Raw genomic sequence first — 18,864 nt, forward strand, 5'->3', positions numbered from 1 at the left:
TGGTTGGTTGGTTTATCATTTGTCACTGACTGAGCTGTCGATGGGTTTTTTTTTCTGGACACGACCGGCTGTATTTGGCACCATTAGACCCTTCCCCTTCCCACAACGTTGGTAAATTTCCACTCTGAAGTTCCTGTTAACGCTGTTTCTGGAAATATGTTGTTTATTCCGGTACACAACCTAAGAATATGACAACACTTTACAGATTTAGCTTACAGTAAAACGAGAACTGTATGTTCGACCAGCGTGGGATTGGACTATTACATGTATAATAACGTGCGACAAATGTGCTTAAGGGGCGGTCACTACAAAAAGCATGCGATTCGTGGGGTGACTTTGGCACATTTAAATTAGATGAGCTGGCAGATATATTTATTGTTTCGACGACAAAGGCGTATCACTGCAGTAAACATGAAGTAGATCCGGCCACATTCTAGTTTCATCCAGTTTTGGAGGCTAGGAGCTTCAATGATATTAATCCGCACGACCGTTGGCCGTGACGTCAGCTGTTTTGTTTGAAATTTTGGAACCCAATGGCTGGCTACTTCAAGCCTAACGTAACCTATTTTTACATTTCTCGGTTTATTTACTCAGTCAGTCAACAAAAAATGGATATACAATGTTCTGTTTGGCCTAAACAAATAGCAGTTAATTAAATAAGGATGTTGCGATGAGGGACTACTTAACGTGTCGTATGAATACGTGCTCTACCAGTGACCAAACCACTCGTAGCGTATAAAAGAACGCCATTTATTTTACTGCGTCACATTGCTTCGAATCTTCGTCTGCTTTTCGCGGTTGCTTCTCAGGTGAAACCGTTCTTTTTTCCCCTTTAGAATTTTTTGAGTTTACAATATTCTTTTGTTAAAGGATTGAGGAACGTGGTTTTGAATTACGTAGATTGTTATGTAGAACTTGTCTTATGTTCGTTCAGGCAGGAAGTGAACGGTATATTTTTCTGTCGCTGTTTTCACTGTTAGCCGTTTCATCAAACTAAACGTCAAGTCAAAGAATATATGCAAATTGTCATTTTAATACCCGAGATCGCCATTATTGGCTCTTTAGAGGTGAACTTTTTTTCTTTACGGTTGTAGTGTTGGCGAATCTTAGCTCTTGATGAGATGAGTTACGGCAAACTGCAAAGACGGCATTTTTTTTTTTTTTTTTTTTACACGCTAAACCGCAAACTCGTTATTTTTGTGGTGGTCTGAAGACGTACAATCTGCCTTTTTTGTAACCTTTGTTTGCTCAAAATGGCCGCTGTGACTTAGGGACTCTAACGGCTTACCATTGGTTGGTTTGAACTACATAAGGCGTGTTCCCCCCCACCTTCTGTTTTGACGTCACAGTGACGAAGGCGGGCGTGGTGGGGTCTCTCCCCTCCAGTTGAGAAACTATTGTTGAACGTCTAAAGATTACAATGTAGGCTTTTTATGTTTTTTTTTTCTTCCCCTACAAATTGCTTAATTGAAAACTAGTGGCACAATGGTCTGTTAGCCGGTAATCAAAAGCTAGTAGTGTGCTAGCTACTAAGTTAGCCATTTTAAAAGGCAACCAACAACTGATGAGTCATACTACCAAAAAAGGCAGCCAGCAACATTGCTCCTACAGTAGCTTAGCTCGTAGTTACTGTAAATGGTCGTGCAGCTTTTTTATTTTTATTTTTTTCTAGAAGGCATTTCCCCCCCATGTTGGTTTGTTGTTTGCCTTAGTCAAGTTGCTTCCAGCAAGCGCAGTTGTTACATTACTGAAGTTTTTTTTTTTAAGCTCAGTTGTTCAATTACTGAAGATTTTTTATTTTTTTTTTAAGCTCAGTTGTTAAATTACTGAAGATTTTTTTTTTTTTAAGCTCAGTTCAATTACTGAAGATTTTATTTTATTTTTTTAAGCTCAGTTCAATTACTGAATTTTTTTTAAGCTCAGTTCAATTACTGAAGATTTTATTTTTTTTTAAGCTCAGTTCAATTACTGAAGATTTTATTTTTTTAAGCTCAGGTGTTCAATTATTGAAGATTTTATTTTTTACGCTCAGTTTTTCAATTACTGAAGATTTTATTTTTTACGCTCAGTTTTTCAATTACTGAAGATTTATTTTTTTGCCCCATGGGCTATGGACTGAGTTAATGCGAGGAATGGACTTAGTTGTTGAGAGGAAGAATGGACTTAGTCTTTAGAAGATCGTGGGATCAGCGACGAGTGAGGCCGACGCGGGGATGACGAACGGGAGCGTGGTGGGACCGGAGGGCGAACCAGACAGGATGGGACCAGAGCGCGCGTTGGGACCAGAGGGCGAACCAGGCAGGACAGGACCAGAGCACGTGTTGCGACCAGAGGGCGCTGAGAGCAATCAGAGGGGTCCAAAAGAGCAGGCAGCAGCGGTCACCAGATGGCGCCAAAGGCAGGGTAGCGTCTGCAAAGGTCCATCGTTGAAGCGGTTCGGCTGATCCAGAGCAAGCCAGCTGAGAGGGTTGGACAGGGCACAAGCCTCTTCATGCTTCACGTTAATCACAAAGGCGTTGGTTTGTATAACGGTAGAGGTATCTGTAACAGGCCTTGTGTATTTAAAATTTACATTCAAAACCTTTTTTTGTAGGACCATTTTCTCGCACAGATTTCTCTTCCCTTTTCCAGGCTATCTGTAAAGTGTTTCGTACCTTACCTACCTGCGTGGTGGTGACCACTGGGATGAATACCTTGGTAGTGTGGCGAGAACGACACCTTAACCGAATTCTCTACCCCCTGCGATCACAAGTAGTTCCCCAGCCGGCAGGAGAGGCAGTCCTTTGTTCGCTAGGCCTACTTCAGAAGTTTGTCAACATTTGGGTCTTTTATACACATCTTGGGTGGGTGTGAAGGGTGGGGGGGTGTTTAACCAGTCTCTTCCTAGACTTCACAGCTTTCAAGTTTCCCTTCACAATGGCTTGAATAAGAATCATCCCGAACATCAGTCAAGTGGACAATTTTCCTCGCAGGATAGCAGCCCCTAAAGTAGTCACCTGGTGTAGCCAGAGCACATTTGGAATGTGGTAAAAGTCTCTTTACTAAGTCATTGCAATTCTGTACAGGCATGCTGCTGTGGGTTTGGGATGGGGTGTGTCTTTATTACTTTTGCAGATTTAAGTTTTACCAGCCCAGTAAGCTACATTCAAGCCTACGTCGCCGCATCTATGCATAAGGTGGAAATCCATCGCGTTGACAGCTGCGGTATTTCATTACTGTTGGAAAAATCATTTGAGTGTAACATACATGGCATGTTGTAAGACTATTTTTAGTTTGCACTACTTTGTATTTGGGGTGGGTCTTGTGGGGAGAGGCTTTTTCCTTTGCATTTTTTCAGTGTGCTGTGTCCTGCGCGCTTTTCCAATACCTGAGACCGCCTGGAAGTCTCCTAACTCATTGTATGTACACGTTCCTTGCGCTTCGACCATCACGTAAGGTCATTAAATGTATTCATTACTTTTAACGTTCATTGTCTGGTAAAATTCCTCCATTGCAATTCCTTTGCAATTAGTTACAATCCTTTGTATTGATAATACAATGAGTGAACTATTTGTAAAGGATTTTTCTTCCTGCATAATAAATGCATAGCTTGTTGTGATTGAATACAGTACTGGTATGCATTTGTTCTTTGGGGGGGGCTTTTGTGGGCAAGCTCTTCTTGTGCTTTTCAGGTATTTATGCTTGGAGCTTTGTAGAGCACGGATGTGACCAGGGCTTGAATGCTCCCTTTCAAAGTGGAAATTGAAGGCAGATAAGTGGAATCCATCAAATATTGATGTTGGAAAGCAGATAATTTCCTAAAACCCCCTGATGGGTTCTGTATGTTGAATGGGCTCAGCTGCCCTCATCTCGAAAGCAACTTGCTATAGTTAACTTGATACATAGCATTGCTTTGTGTTGTGCTGAGATACACATTTGATGGGCCTTGATTGTCATATCTGCAGTAAAGCATTCGGGTAAGGATAACAATAGTCAGTTCTATGATATATTTATTTTTGTGGGAATTGTGAGGGTTGTAGGGGTTGTTTTGTTGTCCGTCTCTGATTTTTACATTGCAGTCTACCAAAGGAAGAATGCGTACCCTACATGACAACACAAGAATCTTGCTCCACTATGAAATCAGCCGTCACATTGCCAGGTTTTAATTGAACTAGCAACATCTAGTCCTCAGCTACATGCCCTTGTGCAACTGTGCAAGTGGCAGCTCTGTATACCTTGAAATAGAAATGTCGACAATCACGCAACTGTGTGAAGTTAACATTTTGGTAGCTGGGGAATGCTGTGCATTGTGCAGCTTGAATTAGATTTGAACTGCAGCGCAAATGTGTTGCAGTTATTTAGCGCTGTTTATGGTTGTTCGTGTCCCTACACTTCTCTTTACAGAGGTTACAGACGCATGCAGGAATGTCATCTAACGGGGAGACTAGTAAGATGTTGACTTCATTCGTCAAAACAAGTTGTAGACAAGACATCTTGGAACTGGCTTTATGTTAACCTCAAATCAATAACAATGCTTTACTTGAGAATTCCTCTTTGGCCAATGGGCGCCCTTGCTTCGCATCTTAAAACTTAAGATGAGTAGAAATTTTGAGTTTTCTGTGCTGGGTGTTGTGTAGATCACTCTTTGTTTCAGATTGTTTTCGTCTGTCCACTCCGACCTCGCCCGCCTCTGAATGCAAAGCCATCTGTGGAAGCTGTCGACGAATGTGTAGTTCCCCCCTGAATGACGTATCAACCCTTTTGTGCGCTTGAGCTTAAAGCAGACGTCCTTCGCAGAAGCCCTGCTCTTCTCTCCGTGTGTGTGCTTCTTTCCATTTGGTTTCCCAGGTCAAATTTCCAAACAAATTTTCTGTATGGTGCCTGGGATAGGCTAACCTGTGATGGAACGGAGAATCCAGTCACTTAAATCAACAGCTGCAAGTTTGTTACCCCCCCTAACGCATCACTTTTCGTGGGTCCGAAGTTAAGTAATTTCAGTTCCCTCAATCTTCATGCCATGGCTTTAAAGTGTTAACTACTTTTTTGCTGCATGTTACATCAGCTCTGCATAACATGTTTGTACTTTGTCCGTAACAATGATTTTAGTTGCATTGCCAAGCTTTTGGGGGTGTTTGTGGGGTCGGGCACAACAATCTTTTTGTCTTTGCAGAATTTTTTTCAGCATAAATCACTCGAGACTCGCAACTAAAATCTCATCGCCGGGTCGTTGGATGCCTTGATTCTGCCTGCCTAGTTTAATATTGTTGAAGAATTTTGCTTCACTCAGGAAGAGTAACTGGTATTTAATGCAGTTTCGTCTGTTGGCGGTAAACAACAACCATATTTATTCCATTGGTATGTCTTTGGGTTTATATGGGAGGGAGGGGGTGGGGAGCCTTAAATTGTCCTGTTTTTTCCCCCTTACTACAGCTTTGACAGTCGTTGACCTGAGTGTCCTGTCCGGTATCGTGAGGAAAAATGGATTTGAGTACCACCCGATAATACTGGTATAATGTTAGATGAAAGGATACTGTGGAATCAATCACCCAACCATACATCGGTAGTTGTGGGAAATGCTGGGGTCCGGGGAGCAACCAGTTGTGTCTTCTAGTTTCAGCCTCGTGTCCAGACTTAACCCATGCGGTGACAAGATCACATAGCAGCCAGGTCGGCATGGGTTTTCTTTTCCTGGGGGAACAAGCCTCTGGCTTTGTTCCTCCAGGTTTTGCTTTTGCCCGCAATAGTACTAAGAAAAAGCAAAAGACTCCGGTGGTGGCACTCCTGACTTTGTCGGGACGGGGTTCAATTCCCTGCGGTGTCTTGCTTTTGTCAGTGCTGTTGGGTCAACTTTTAAATTAAATCTACATGCTGTGATACACTGAAGTAAAGCTAAATGATCTGGACCCCTTCCTTCCTTCCCCCTTTAACATGCTTGTGTGAAAGTCGGTGTTTTGATGTCAACCTCGCATGATTTGCTCTTTATAGGTTGCACTCATGGTGGCAGGTGCCGGATGAATGTTTCCAGCCCAACCACCTGATGACTTCTATGATTTACATATATACTGATGAATGCATTGTAATGCTTCTGCTGTTGAAATTATAATGCAATATTAAATCTTTTGTTTTGTGTGAAATAGCTTAATAAACTTTTCTGAGTAGAAACTCTGGAACTGGTTTCATATTTAAATGTGTACATATTTGTTGTACCGTACTTTGATTTGGACTGTTCTACCTTCAATTTTGTACATCTTGATCACATTTACACTTGGAACAACATGCAAAACTGCTAAAAGGTGAATATTAACATCTAGTCACAGACAAAAGCAATACAAAGTTTTGTTTACGTTGCGTAAAAGTAGTGTTGGCATGTATTACAAAAATGCCCCATAGTTTGAAATTGTCAATTTATAACTTAAGGTGTGTTCAAGGATCTTTGGTCGCTGTCTTCCGGGTGGATTATCTTAACGATTGGTTCTCGATCCCGTCAATCTGCCATAACGACTTGTGCGCGCTTGTCCCTAGCTGCGCATGCGCACTTCGAGTGTTTGCAGCATATAGCCGCTAAACTTCGGATTCAGCCATTCATCGTTGTAGCTCCCCCGACCACACCGTATACTTTGAAAATGGCTGAAAGCCGCAAGAGGACATCGGTCTATGAAGTGAGGCCGGCTGCAGAGGAGACTGAAGATGAGCTCGCACGTTCGGCGGCCCGCCCCACCACGGCGGACGAGCAGGAGAGCTGGTAGGGTGGTCTGCCGCATGCGTAATTTTTAAAAAGTGACAAACGGACGTTTGGCTTCTACTTTTTGAGAAGAACCTTGAATTTCTCTCTCTCTCTCTCTCTCTCTCTCTCTCTCTCTCTCTCTCTCTCTCTCTCATATATATATATATATAAAAACATCTCTAATGTTTAACCTTCATAAAGTTGCATTAGTCAAGCACCCAACCTTTTTTCATTTATTTTATTTTTTTTTCCCCATTAAAATTTGCCATTGCTCTGAAATTTATCTACCTCGGTGTTCACACTATCTGGTGTCTTACGGTTTAGACCTATTTTAGGTGGCTTTGAAGCCCTCGTGGTGTATTATGTTATCTGCTGCTTTCGTGCTTTCGTTGACAATAATAAATGGACGTGGGCGCAAAGAAAGATATTTATTACAACTGAAAAACATTTAATAGACAATATTTTGTGTCAAGGGTAGAAGCAAGACAAAAAAATTTCATAAGTATTTTATTTTGAATAACGGAACAAATATACCGTGTCTTGTTTCCCCGGAAGCATTTTCACCTGTTCCGTTTGCAAGCTAGCTTTTCCTTCCTTTCTCTCCTCCTGGTAGCGAGTATGTTGGATGAGGTGTGAGGTGGAAAGAGGAGATGTGGTCCTTTTTTGCCAGGGATCCCGTCAAAGACTTTGCTTATGAAATTATACCAGACGGCCAAGAGAAGTCTGGAATATGGTCGTTACATCGGGGCAAGCGAAAGGTAAAAAGATACAAACCTCCAACACTTAGCTAGTTTCGGCCTGTCGAAACACACTAAAATCACAGCGCTTGTGCGATGTGTGAATTTACTTTTAAACATTGAATAATGTCTCGCTAATTCGCTTTGTCGGTAATAAATCTGATTTTAAACGATGTACCTATCATCCTTTACAATCAACAGGGCTTTAAGAAATGACAGCTGAGCTTACTCCGGTCACATATATGTCGCCACGTCACCGAGTGAGCCGCATCAAAAGCCTCGACCGATACACAATTTTTCAATTACATTTTTTTTGTTTATGTACGTATAGTTCTGAAGAAGCCCAATTGTCGCATAATCGTCAAGATTAGTTGTCAGTGTCGTGCTCAACGACCAGTTGTCAACGCTGCCAATCACCTGACGTCGTCATGATGATGGGCGTTAAACTACACAAGTTGGAGATATTCCGCTTTTGGTTGAAAATTGAGACGTCAGGACGAACCTAAACTTAACTGTTCAATGTTTCAGTATTTTATTTTATTTTTTACAACTTGCTCTTCGCTTTACAAGAAGCTGAATGGCACAATGAGCGATGACTCGACACATGACATTATTTGTTCCTGTCCAGTCCTCTTTATCATGCTGTTGACAGTCTGACATCATGAGAGCAATACACCTCCCTCTTGATCAACATTACTTTACAATCGACAAAATTGTGTGTCCTGATAATGATAACAGTTCTGAGGTTTTGCATTTGAATTCTGGGTCATTGCCTTTTTTTCCAAAACATTGTTTTGTTTCGTCTTATGAATGTTAAATAATACAAATATACACACACAAAAAAAAATAGACATCAGACAGTGATATTTAGTTAATTTTGCATTCTATTGCGTTTTTGGCATCGGAGTAACCCAATAGTAATTGAATTGCATTACTTTAATGTTAGGGTACTGATTACGTTACTAGCTCTATTGTTAGACAAGTAACTAGTAACTTTTCCGGAATACATTTTTAAAGTAACCCTCCCAACCCTGTGTATAAGTCCTCAATTTCACTCTGTCATCAGTCCAATGGAGAGCCGGTGTCGGTGTTCGTGCACGAGGTGGCTCAGGGGTCAGAGCAGCAGACTCAACTGGCAAAGGCAGCCTTCAAGCGGATGAAGACCCTTCGCCACCCCAACATCTTGGCCTACGTTGACGGCTTGGAGGTGGGTGTTCACTCGCTATTGTGAGGGTCAATTGTACACCCATAGTCATAACTCAACTCAACTCAACTTTATTTATAAAGCTCTTTAAATGAGCTTTTTATTTATTTGTTTTTATTGATATTGTGACACTTGTCAGAATTTACTTGTGCTGATCTCATTCCAGACAGAGAAGAGCCTGTACGTGGTAACTGAACCAGTAACTCCACTGGCCACTCACTTGAAGGGCGCTCCTAGTGAACTGGAGGTTTCCTGGGGTCTGCATCAAATAGTAGTGAGTCACCTCTTTTTTTTTTTTTTTCTTTTCTTTAAATGTTGTGAAGTGGTGTATCATTTTACCTTTTTTTTTCTCTTTATGTGCCCCTCATCAAACACCCTCTCACTTGGTCGCTACTTGTTTGTTTGTTCTTCCGTCAGAAAGCTCTGAGTTTCCTGGTGAATGATTGCCACCTGCTCCATAACAACTTGGGCTTGTGGGCCATCTTTGTCGACCGAGCTGGAGAGTGGAAGCTGGGGGCCCTCGACCATGTTGCCCCAGAACAGGGTGATCCAAGCGGGGCCTCGCTCCCTGATCCGAAATCCATTTACCCGGACATGGAGAAGTATGACCCGCCAGAGACGCCCAATTGCGGTGGAGAAAAATGGTGAGAGTGCGTTTGAAGGTCTTGTCAGAGATAGAATCATGACTGCAACAGAGAGTGGATGTAAGAAGTAGATTGAATACTGCCAAATCCATTGTTTAAAAAAAAAAAAAAAATTTTTTTTTTTTTTCTAGGGCGGGGGAAGTGTGGCGGTTAGGCTGTCTAATCTGGGAAGTGTTCAACGGGCCACTTCCCCGCACGTCCTCACTTCGTTCACTCGGGAAGGTTAGTCACTAATACGTTTTATTTTTTGGAAAAAAATAAATAAATAATGCAAAAAATGAGGGTGGTATTGTATATCGGACATGACTTAAGTTCATTTCTGTGAACCCGCAGATCCCCAAGACTCTGGTTCCTCACTACTGCGAGCTGGTGGGTGCCAACCCGCGGGCTCGGCCCAATCCAGCCCGCTTCCTCCAGAACTGCCAAAGCCCCGGAGGGTTCCTCAGTAACAGCTTTGTGGAGAGCAACCTCTTCCTGGAGGAGATCCAGGTCCACATTCTCGCATAAAAACACAGCTAGTCACGTAGAACAGTGATTTGTTTTGATAACAAATTCCATTTGCATCATGAGTTTGGGATGTAGTGGCACGTAAGGTGTCAGCTCCAGAAATTCACAGTAATCTGAATTAAATGTATGCTTATCCCTTCAGATTAAGTCTTTCTGTAATCCATAACTTTTGGGATAACATATGTAACTCTTACTCAGATCAAGGAGCCGGCGGAGAAGCAACAGTTCTTCCAAGACCTGAGTGAGAACTTGGACTCTTTCCCAGAGGACTTCTGTAAACACAAAGTCCTGCCTCAACTACTCACCGCCTTCGAGTTTGGGAACGCCGGCGCTGTAGTCCTCACTCCGCTTTTCAAGGTCATTCCTTTATCTGTCTTGAATACCTGGCAATACTAGAGTAGCTTAGACAGCTAAGAAAGTTAAATGCCATATTTGCTCAAATAGGGACATCCTCCGAAATAAATTGTGGGCCTCAATTAACTCATTCACTCGCAGCCATTTTCACTGAAGCAACCCCCTTTGCTCCTGCCTGTTTTTACTAGATTTTGACTGATTTTGCAAGGCCTACAGATTTGTATTCTATTGCTACAAAAACATGGAACCTGCCAAAAGAAAGATTACAATCTCTTCTTTCATCAGAAAAACAGTATATTTCTATCTGTTTTCGTTTTGCAACAATTAGCATTAGAATATAGCTAAGTTTCATCATTATTCACAAATCTGTTTAAAACTGTAGGGAAAATAGCTTGTTGCAGCATGGCCCTGGTTGATCTCTTATACCCTGCTGCCACCTCCTGGCCGTTTTTGTAATAACGCATTGCTTCAACCGTTCTCTTCAGTGCAGAGGCTGCATCAAACCCTTTGGTATGCTTTAGCATAAAAAAACATAAGTATGTCTTTGAGACACTTAATACATTTAAAATAGAACGTATTTATATGTTTTTGGGAGCTAATGAGTTAATGAGTTGCTGTATGTTGCATATTGTTTAGCTACAGCACACAGCTTGCCATTTGCTGAAATTTACAATCGGAATTGTGACATAGTACACTCTGCAGCCAGGAAAGTAAATAATAGCCTGTCAATATGAAACTCCATATTTATAAATGTATCTCCAAACTATTAGCGTGGACTGATTTGAGAACTCATTTGGAAGGGATGTTTGAGCTTAAGTGTCTTCAAAAATGTCCACCAGGTGGGAAAGTTCTTGTCTGCTGAAGAATACCAACAGAAGATCATCCCGGTCATCGTGAAGATGTTTTCTTCCACGGACCGAGCCATGAGAATACGACTTCTCCAGCAGGTACTTAAAATAGGAAAAATCTCTCATCAGGCAAAACTAACAAATGAGTTCCTCAACCTAATATAATAATTAGATAATTAGGTGTGACTGATTATTTGGTCAGCTGATTCTTCTTAGTTTTTTATCAAGCAGTAAATTTTGAAAATTTAAAGTATTAAAAATATAACAAAGGTGCTCCTTAGTGTGAAGAAAGTTGACATCACTGCCACCATACAGCACTCATATCGCAAGTCTGCGTTTGGATAGCACCCAAAAATTGCCCAAGCAACGGCTTGTATTTAAAAAAAAAGCTTCACTCAAGCCACTCGTATCTCAAAGCACCGCTGTATTGTTGTTCTCCTCCGTGCCTCTAGATGGAGCAGTTCATTCAGTATTTGAATGAGGCGGCCGTGAATTCACAGATTTTCCCTCATGTCGTTCACGGCTTCACTGACACCAACCCTGCCATCAGAGAGCAAACCGTTAAGGTATGTACACACTCCAAATGCAACAAAATGTTTATTGTGTGGTACACTTGTTTTTCTGATGCAGCAGCTCCTCCCTTCCCCTCTGTGTAGTCCATGTTGCTGCTGGCTCCCAAACTGAACGAGAGCAACTTGAACCAGGAGCTCATGCGCCATTTTGCCAGGCTGCAGGCCAGGGATGAGCAGGGGCCGATCCGATGCAACACCACTGTCTGCTTGGGAAAGATCGCGTCCTACCTCAATGCCGGGGTAAGCCTCAATAGGATAAAATAAGAGCGTCACTCAGAACTCAAAAGTTTTTTTTTTCTTTTTTCTTTTAACTCTTAAAACGCACATGATGAGAAAATGCTTTACCAATCATCATCAGTTTTTTCAGGCATATTCAAGACACTCGAAAAATATTCTCAAGACTTAATCCTTATCTTTACAGACTCGACAGCGAGTTCTGATTTCGGCCTTCTCCCGAGCCACAAAAGACCCCTTCGCAGCGTCGCGCTCTGCCGGCGTGCTCGGCTTCGCCGCCACACACAACTACTACAGCCTAACAGAGGTTGCCGCACGGATTTTGCCCACACTCTGTGCTATTACTGTCGACCCCGACAAGAGCGTCAGGGAGCAGGTACTGCTTCACTTTTAAGTATACACATTTGGGGCTTCATGCATGATTCAGTCGCTTGTGTTGTTTTATCTTCTTGTAATTTTCTGCAATCATTCAGGCTTTCAAAGCCATTAAGAGTTTTCTCTCCAAGCTGGAAACGGTGTCAGAAGATCCGACCAAGCTGGCTGAGATTGGTACGAAGCAGCTTCCGTTTTGATGTTTTTTTTCAAGGCCGATGCCGATTATTTGTAGTCCAGGAGACCATTAACTGATATTTCAAGCCGATATTCATTTGCAGTAAAAGAGAAAACATTATTGTCAAAATTTTAAAAATTACTTTTTCTTTTCATTTTAAACATATATAGAATTGACAGCTTTGTGTAAAAATTACAGGGAGCTTCCTGGGTCATCAGCATGTGTTACGGTAAATTAAAACTAAGCAAGTAAATAGTTCACTAAACTTTTCGACTGTAAATAATTTTTCAAAATTAAAAAAAATTTAATTTTTAATTTAATAAAATTGTTTCTTTATTAAAATTAAAAGTGTAAGGAGTTCAGTGTCAGCATCATTTTTTTTTTATAAGGGGGAAGTAAAAAAAAAAAAAAAAAAATCCATAAAGGAAAAGTTCCCTCACTGAGCGGTGAATGCTTGCGAACGTAGCTAATTTGGGGTTTTCGTCAGGGTTCGTAAAAGGTTTCAAAAGATCTTTGCAGACAGTGAAAAATTGTCTGAGTATGTTTGAAAAGTTTTTGTGAAAAATAAAAACTGTCTGAACATGTTACAAATCCTAATGAAAATCCTAAATTCGCTACGTTCGCAAGAATTCACCGCTCAGTGAGATACCAGCTCCATCGGCCCTCAGATTCGTAAAACAGCAGATGCTGATATTTGTCAAAATGCCAAATATCGGCACCGATTATTTGCCTCCATCCCTAATTGAATCTCTCATTTTGATGCAATAATGTTCTCCAACAACTTCAAAATTAACTCAGCCGTAACTAGGAAGCGGACGAGTCTATCCAACAAGTTGACATTTTTACATTTAGGTTACAACTGCCTCCCGAGAAATGATAAAGATTCAGTCACAGTTGCAATAATGAAATTGTGTCAGTGTGAATGTTTCAACAATTTGCTCACCCATGCTTTAGTTCAATTAAAAAAAAAAGATGTAAAGAACGCACAATTCCTTGTGTTTAAACAGAAAAAGATGTTGGGTCGTGCGCGCAACCACCCGGCACCTCTTCCGGCTGGACCGGCTGGGCCGTGACCGGCATGTCCTCGCTGACGTCCAAATTGATCCGCCACGCACCGGGGACAGCGGCAGGTGCGGCGGCTGAGAGCGGCGGAGCTTCAAACGCCACCAGCGTGACTCCAGGCAGCACAGGTGGAACCTCTGGTAAGGCGCAGGTGGTCCCGGATAGAACCGAGTTTGTCTTGTTTCTGGATGAACATTGTGGAAAAGCCTCTCGTCATCTTGAGGTTCTGCAGAGAAAGATCCACACACCTCCCAGACTCAGAGTTCTTCTGCATCAAGCCCTGTGGACAGATCACAGACTCTTGAAGGGACGGAAAATGAGGAGGAGCCAGGAGAGCGATGGGATGACGAGGAGGATTGGGGAAGTTTAGAGGTAGGGCTTATTTTAAAATTGTGTACTTTTGTTAGGAAAGTTACAGTGTTGACCCCTCACCCCAAAAGGATTCGGACAAAGGTCGAGCTGAGAAGGATGAGTGGAATACGGATTGGTCAGGAATGGCGTCATCCAAAAAGAACACCGGTGAACAAGAAGTAGGTTTCCTCTGAGCTTGCCTTCTTTGATCACAGTTTTAGTTCTAAACTCACTCGCTGATGATGGAGGCGGGCAGGTCATCTTCCTCCATGGCGGTGAACAAGCAGAGCTCAGACTGGAGCAGCTCAGGCTGGGACGCTGACGACAGCTGGTCCAACGAGAAAGAGGGCCAGGGTCAAAGTTCGGCTGGCGAGGAGGGCTGGGGCAACGAGTGGGCCGAGGAGGACACGGACGTCGTCAGCGCCGCCCTGCCCGAGGGGGTCCGCCTGGCCAGCGAGTACAACTGGGACAGCGGCAACGCGAGCAAAGGGGCCAGTCAGAGCGACCTGTTCGCTTGCGTGGCCCAGAGAAACACGGCGGTGAGAGTGGAGAAGTGCATGAATCCAATTTATTTTATTCAAAATTAATCAAATGATTTACATACAATGGTGCCTTGAGATACAAATTGAATTTGTCCCTAAAGGGAAAGTCCCCCCCCCCCCCCCCCCCCCCCCAAATAAAAAAGGAAAAGGTAGCTCTTAAAGGGGAATCAATCCAAAAAAATGTTTTTGACAATATGTTATATGCAGCCCCACTAGTCTAAATATAGTGTTCTGGTTAATATTCTGTTAGTAGAATATGAGGTGAGCAGCAAAATCCAGTGTTTTTTTTTCTTCTTTTTTTTTTAAATCAATATCAGAAGGAGGCCATTTTGCATGATCTAGTGAGGTCTCATTGAACATATTGTCAAGAAATGTTTGAAGGTTGACTTCCCCTGAAAATAAAAAACTTAAATCATCAAATGAATGGAAATGACAATTTTTCCAATCTGAAAAAAAAGATATATTTTTTTATTGCGAATTACACTCTAAAAAACGTTATTCTTGATTAAAAATGTACGGTAATGGTATAATCAATTTTTTTTTTCAAATTTTCATTTTTGTGCTCTCGGATGTGCCATGCTAGTCATCTTTGTAAAGACATAAATTGTGGCGTTTTAAATAAAGTTGCACTTTTACTGCAGATTGATCAATGATTTGGTTGCATTTGGTTAACGTGTTGTTTTCTTACTTTCAGTCTGGAGGTGGCTGGGGTACAGAGGCAACAGGGGATTGGGGCACTGAAGAAAGTTGGGAAGCGTTAGACGGAAATCAAGGTGAGAAGTATTTTTTTATCTCAATTAGAAGTTGAACGATTTCAGATTTTTCATAGTCAACATTACATCTCGACCTGAAGACGTTATCACTGTGCAGTCGATACGTCAATTAAGGGGTTGAACCTACCCCTATTCCTTGATGTGCAGTCATCCCTTAAAATGACTTTGCGCCACTTTGCGTTATCGCCCAGCAGGTCTAAGCAAGGCCGAGCTGTCCAAGAAGAAACGAGAGGAGAGGAGGAAAGAGCTGGAGGCCAAACGGGCGGAACGCAAAGCTGCCAAAGGTCCCCTCAAGCTCGGCGCACGCAAACTAGACTGATGGGCCGTTTGACGAGAGGTACGATAATGACCATACAAACGCCCACCAGACGGAAGCTCCGTGTTCCTAGTAAAGCGCCAACTACGAGAGTGGGAACTTCTTTTTGAACTCTGGCCCGCTTGGACAACATCACGTTGGATCATCAGCTGATCGTCACTGAAACTTGAGGTGGTTGACAATTCAGCAATCAGTATGCGGATCGGGGGGGGGGGGCAAGTAAAAAGCAACAGGAGTTGATGACAATATTTCTGTTTGCTCTCAGAAGAGTCACAGTTGTAAATTAAATGTATATAAAATGGAGCATCTTGTCTTATATTGACACTTTTTCCTATAGTTAAAATACAAATATATATATACACTGTATAAAGATTCAGAATTTCCAGCAAGCTCACAAACACACTGTAGTTAAATGCTTTATTCAGTCTGTGCATGCACTTTGTGAGGCTGATCAGTAATGTTCATGACCAGGAATACTTGTACCTATTGTACAAGTTCAGTACAAGAAGCATAAACCAGTTAGAGGTGCAGCATACAAAGCAGTTGGTTAGAAATATTTTCCCATTCCTTTCAAAAAGCAGTGTTCTTGCATTTCCAGTGCACCCAATGAGATCCATAGATTTTCAAACATTTTTTACATCAGTTTCAGCAGTATATTTTTTTCCCGCTGCTCACTGTGGTTCTGAGTGAAGGAGATTCCACTTCTGTCACTTTTTATTTGTGTGCCTTCATTTACTTTGCTGGACAAGACTGTTGGCTCGCCTCCTTGTTTTGACATGGAACACGAACTGTCACATTCCATGTTCCCAGTGAAGTATGTTTAAAAAAACAAAACAAAAAAGCTGCTGAATGAATTAGCATCAGGATGATATTGCTGTTGGACGCAAGGTGTTGTGACACATTAGGAAACAGAAACAAAGCCTTTTAAAAAAGAGAATCCAAGTCATGTAGCATGTGATCTGTTCTGAAATAAACAGATGTATATAAATGCTTCAGTGTCTTTCTCAAGACAAAATTCAAGTGAGCTGGTTAACTTAGAAATTATATTTTGCATTATTTAGACACTTCAAAGAGAGAATTCATACAAATCATAGAAAGACAAAAAAAGACCACCATCCCCTAATTTTTCTTACATTAATTCTTATTTCGACTTACATACAAACAGGTTTCAGATTCTTGTCAAACTATCAGCATACAAAAACAGTACAAATCTCAGTTATATTGCAAACGCTCCCATTCATGAGGCGATACCACGGAAAAATAACTGTGCTTCTATTTCCCATTAGTGGAACATTAATTAGTGAGTTTAACTCCTTTTAATGAGTAACGGTATTTCGCTGAAATCAAAGTGCAGAGTTGTTTCTGTTTTGTTTTACTGTTTGCGCTTGTCTTTGTTGCCTCCAAGCAAAGTTGTCAGCAGAGCTGCTACGCCCAAAGCACCCAGTGTCAACGCGCCTGCATAAACAGCGGCCTCTCCCACTTGACGCACCTGCAAAGAAAGGTCACACTTGTATCTCTATAAAATAATATTAATAACACAGAAAATGACTACAGTGTTGGTAAGCAACTACCTGCCGAGACTGAGGCTTGCCATAACGCAGCCGGGTGACAAAGTGCTCGCAGTTTCCCCGGAAAACGCAGTACGGCAGCTCCTCGCCCACCAGGTCGAGCGCTTCCCTCACGATCAAGTAGACCGGTCGCGGCTCATACTTGTCATCCAGCAAGTTGTTGATTTTCCAGTTGTTGTCACCCACCACCTCCCACAGCTCCTCCTTCTTCACAAGCGCCGTGTTCGTTAGGACGGACATCATGCTGTTCACGCCCGCACCCGGGATTTCCGCTACAGTTGAAAGTAGGGGTGTTAAAAAAAAAAAAAATGTATTCGGCAATATATCGCGATATTACATTGTGCAATTCTCGAATCAATTCAGTCGGAGGCCGAATCGATTTTGAAACATCCATTTTTAATGGAAAAATATTCACTAAAATGTCTTAGGGTTCACACCTTAAGCATTAAAGAATGTTATATTAATGTTACATTAAGCCTTAATATTTTATTTCAGTGCTGTTCAAACATGAAACAGATTACAACCTTTAGAAGACTGAAGTTTCAGATAAATAATACATTTTCATCCAAATCTTACACTGTACAAGTTTATTGATTAGTTTTTTCTAAATTTGAATTGCAAAAAAAAAAAATCACAACAACCGACTTTAAATTTGTAGCAGGATTAATCGAATCAGATCGTGACCTATTAATCGTGATACGAATTGAATCGTCAACGTACAGTGTGGGGCTAAATGAACCACATAGCCATCGCCGACGTATATGGCCCAATGCTGGTAACCGCCTCGGAAGATTTCTAACAAGTCGCCAGGCTGTGGTTTCTCATTGTACTTTGAAGAAGGGAGGGGAGTGGAGGAGAAAGGAAAATAAAAATATGTTAGCCATTTCGTGTTGGGTCTACAGCAGTTTCAATATTACTCAAATGTGTGCATAAATAGTCCATTAGTAAGTTACACTTATCTATCTTGCTACACCCATTCAAATAATATAAGCACAGAGATATTAAAAAACAATCTGAAAACCACAATTCTAAATACAGTATTGCTGGCTTGGCTGTAAAATAATAAGATAAAATATTTAAGAGTATTCTTTTACCTGTGATGCCATCTCCGTGTTGAATTTCTCCGTAAACTTTCACACTTAAAGAAAAGGAAAACAAACTGAGACAAATGTTGAATTATAAGGCAAATCCGTTGCAGGAATAAACCTGAATGTGAACTATACTGACTGACTGTAATCTTTATACTTTGTGCCTTCCCCCTCAACAGATGATATCCAGTGTAATCGAACTTTACAGTGTGCGGAACGTTTTCAAAAGAAACGAAACTTACCTTTACATCGGTGGGCGGAACGTTTTCAAAAGGAAAAAAAAAATATCTTAGGGATCTGTATGTGCGCGTGTATGTGTCTTTTAAATAATGTCTTTTTAAATTACACTTTTAAGTTTGTAGAGTGCCACTGGCATAATCATTATTGCTGTCATTATTACCAATTGCATTTATAAACAAAACTGTTATAGACTGCCCTAATGTCACCGTCAACTGTCAACCAGCCATACTAATCTTCAGCCTTGTAAAATCAAGTTTGAGAATGGCAACATAAAATGACTTTGTGGTTAAGATTCGTTTTCAATGCATCTTTCCTTACCTCGGAAGCTGGCGCGGATGTCTCCACTGACTGCTGACTATAACATACAACTGCAACTGTAAATTCAAATTGTAAATCGCAAATCCTCACCAAGAGTCTTTGGGCTATCAGAGATGTGTGGCTTGCGTGAGTGAGATGGGCCAGTTCGAGGTTGCAGCATGCAAAGCGGTTGGAAATATTTTCATTAATTTGGCTTATATTTTCCATCAAGGTATATGGCGCGATGGACATATTCTAGCATGTTAACAGTTTC

At 41.5% G+C, this 18,864-nt stretch overlaps 2 protein-coding genes across 7 annotated transcripts; one reads left to right on the forward strand and one right to left on the reverse strand.

Annotated features, from left to right (window-relative positions):
* The first annotated feature begins 7,227 nt into the window (after positions 1–7,227).
* scyl1 (SCY1-like, kinase-like 1) lies at positions 7,228–16,387 on the forward strand. 5 transcript variants are annotated; one of them, XM_077531256.1, is made up of 18 exons: positions 7,228–7,461; positions 8,507–8,647; positions 8,811–8,918; positions 9,062–9,288; positions 9,408–9,510; positions 9,622–9,777; positions 9,994–10,152; positions 10,989–11,096; positions 11,450–11,563; positions 11,654–11,809; positions 11,991–12,179; positions 12,277–12,352; positions 13,361–13,555; positions 13,648–13,787; positions 13,856–13,945; positions 14,015–14,305; positions 15,003–15,081; positions 15,273–16,387. In XM_077531256.1, the coding sequence occupies exons 1-18, from the start codon at positions 7,354–7,356 to the stop codon at positions 15,398–15,400; spliced, it is 2,568 nt and encodes an 855-aa protein (XP_077387382.1). In that variant the 5' UTR covers positions 7,228–7,353; the 3' UTR covers positions 15,401–16,387. The 5 variants fall into 5 exon arrangements, with proteins under 5 accessions (XP_077387382.1, XP_077387380.1, XP_077387381.1 ...); XM_077531254.1 differs by having other exon boundaries at positions 7,247–7,461; positions 13,639–13,787; XM_077531255.1 differs by having other exon boundaries at positions 7,248–7,461; positions 13,639–13,787; positions 15,276–16,387.
* On the reverse strand, positions 15,801–18,725 carry LOC144025368 (phospholipase A and acyltransferase 2-like). Of its 2 annotated transcripts, none has more exons than XM_077531262.1 (5): positions 18,612–18,725; positions 18,060–18,103; positions 17,686–17,794; positions 16,969–17,237; positions 15,801–16,886 (listed from the first exon to the last, which is right to left on the reverse strand). In XM_077531262.1, the coding sequence occupies exons 2-5, from the start codon at positions 18,069–18,071 to the stop codon at positions 16,770–16,772; spliced, it is 507 nt and encodes a 168-aa protein (XP_077387388.1). In that variant the 5' UTR covers positions 18,072–18,103; positions 18,612–18,725; the 3' UTR covers positions 15,801–16,769. The 2 variants fall into 2 exon arrangements, with proteins under 2 accessions (XP_077387388.1, XP_077387387.1); XM_077531261.1 differs by lacking the exon at positions 18,612–18,725 and adding an exon at positions 18,193–18,274.
* Between the last annotated feature and the right edge of the window lie 139 nt (positions 18,726–18,864).

This window comes from Festucalex cinctus, chromosome 9 (assembly GCF_051991245.1).
Source record: "Festucalex cinctus isolate MCC-2025b chromosome 9, RoL_Fcin_1.0, whole genome shotgun sequence".
In the NCBI taxonomy this organism is placed as follows: domain Eukaryota; kingdom Metazoa; phylum Chordata; class Actinopteri; order Syngnathiformes; family Syngnathidae; genus Festucalex; species Festucalex cinctus.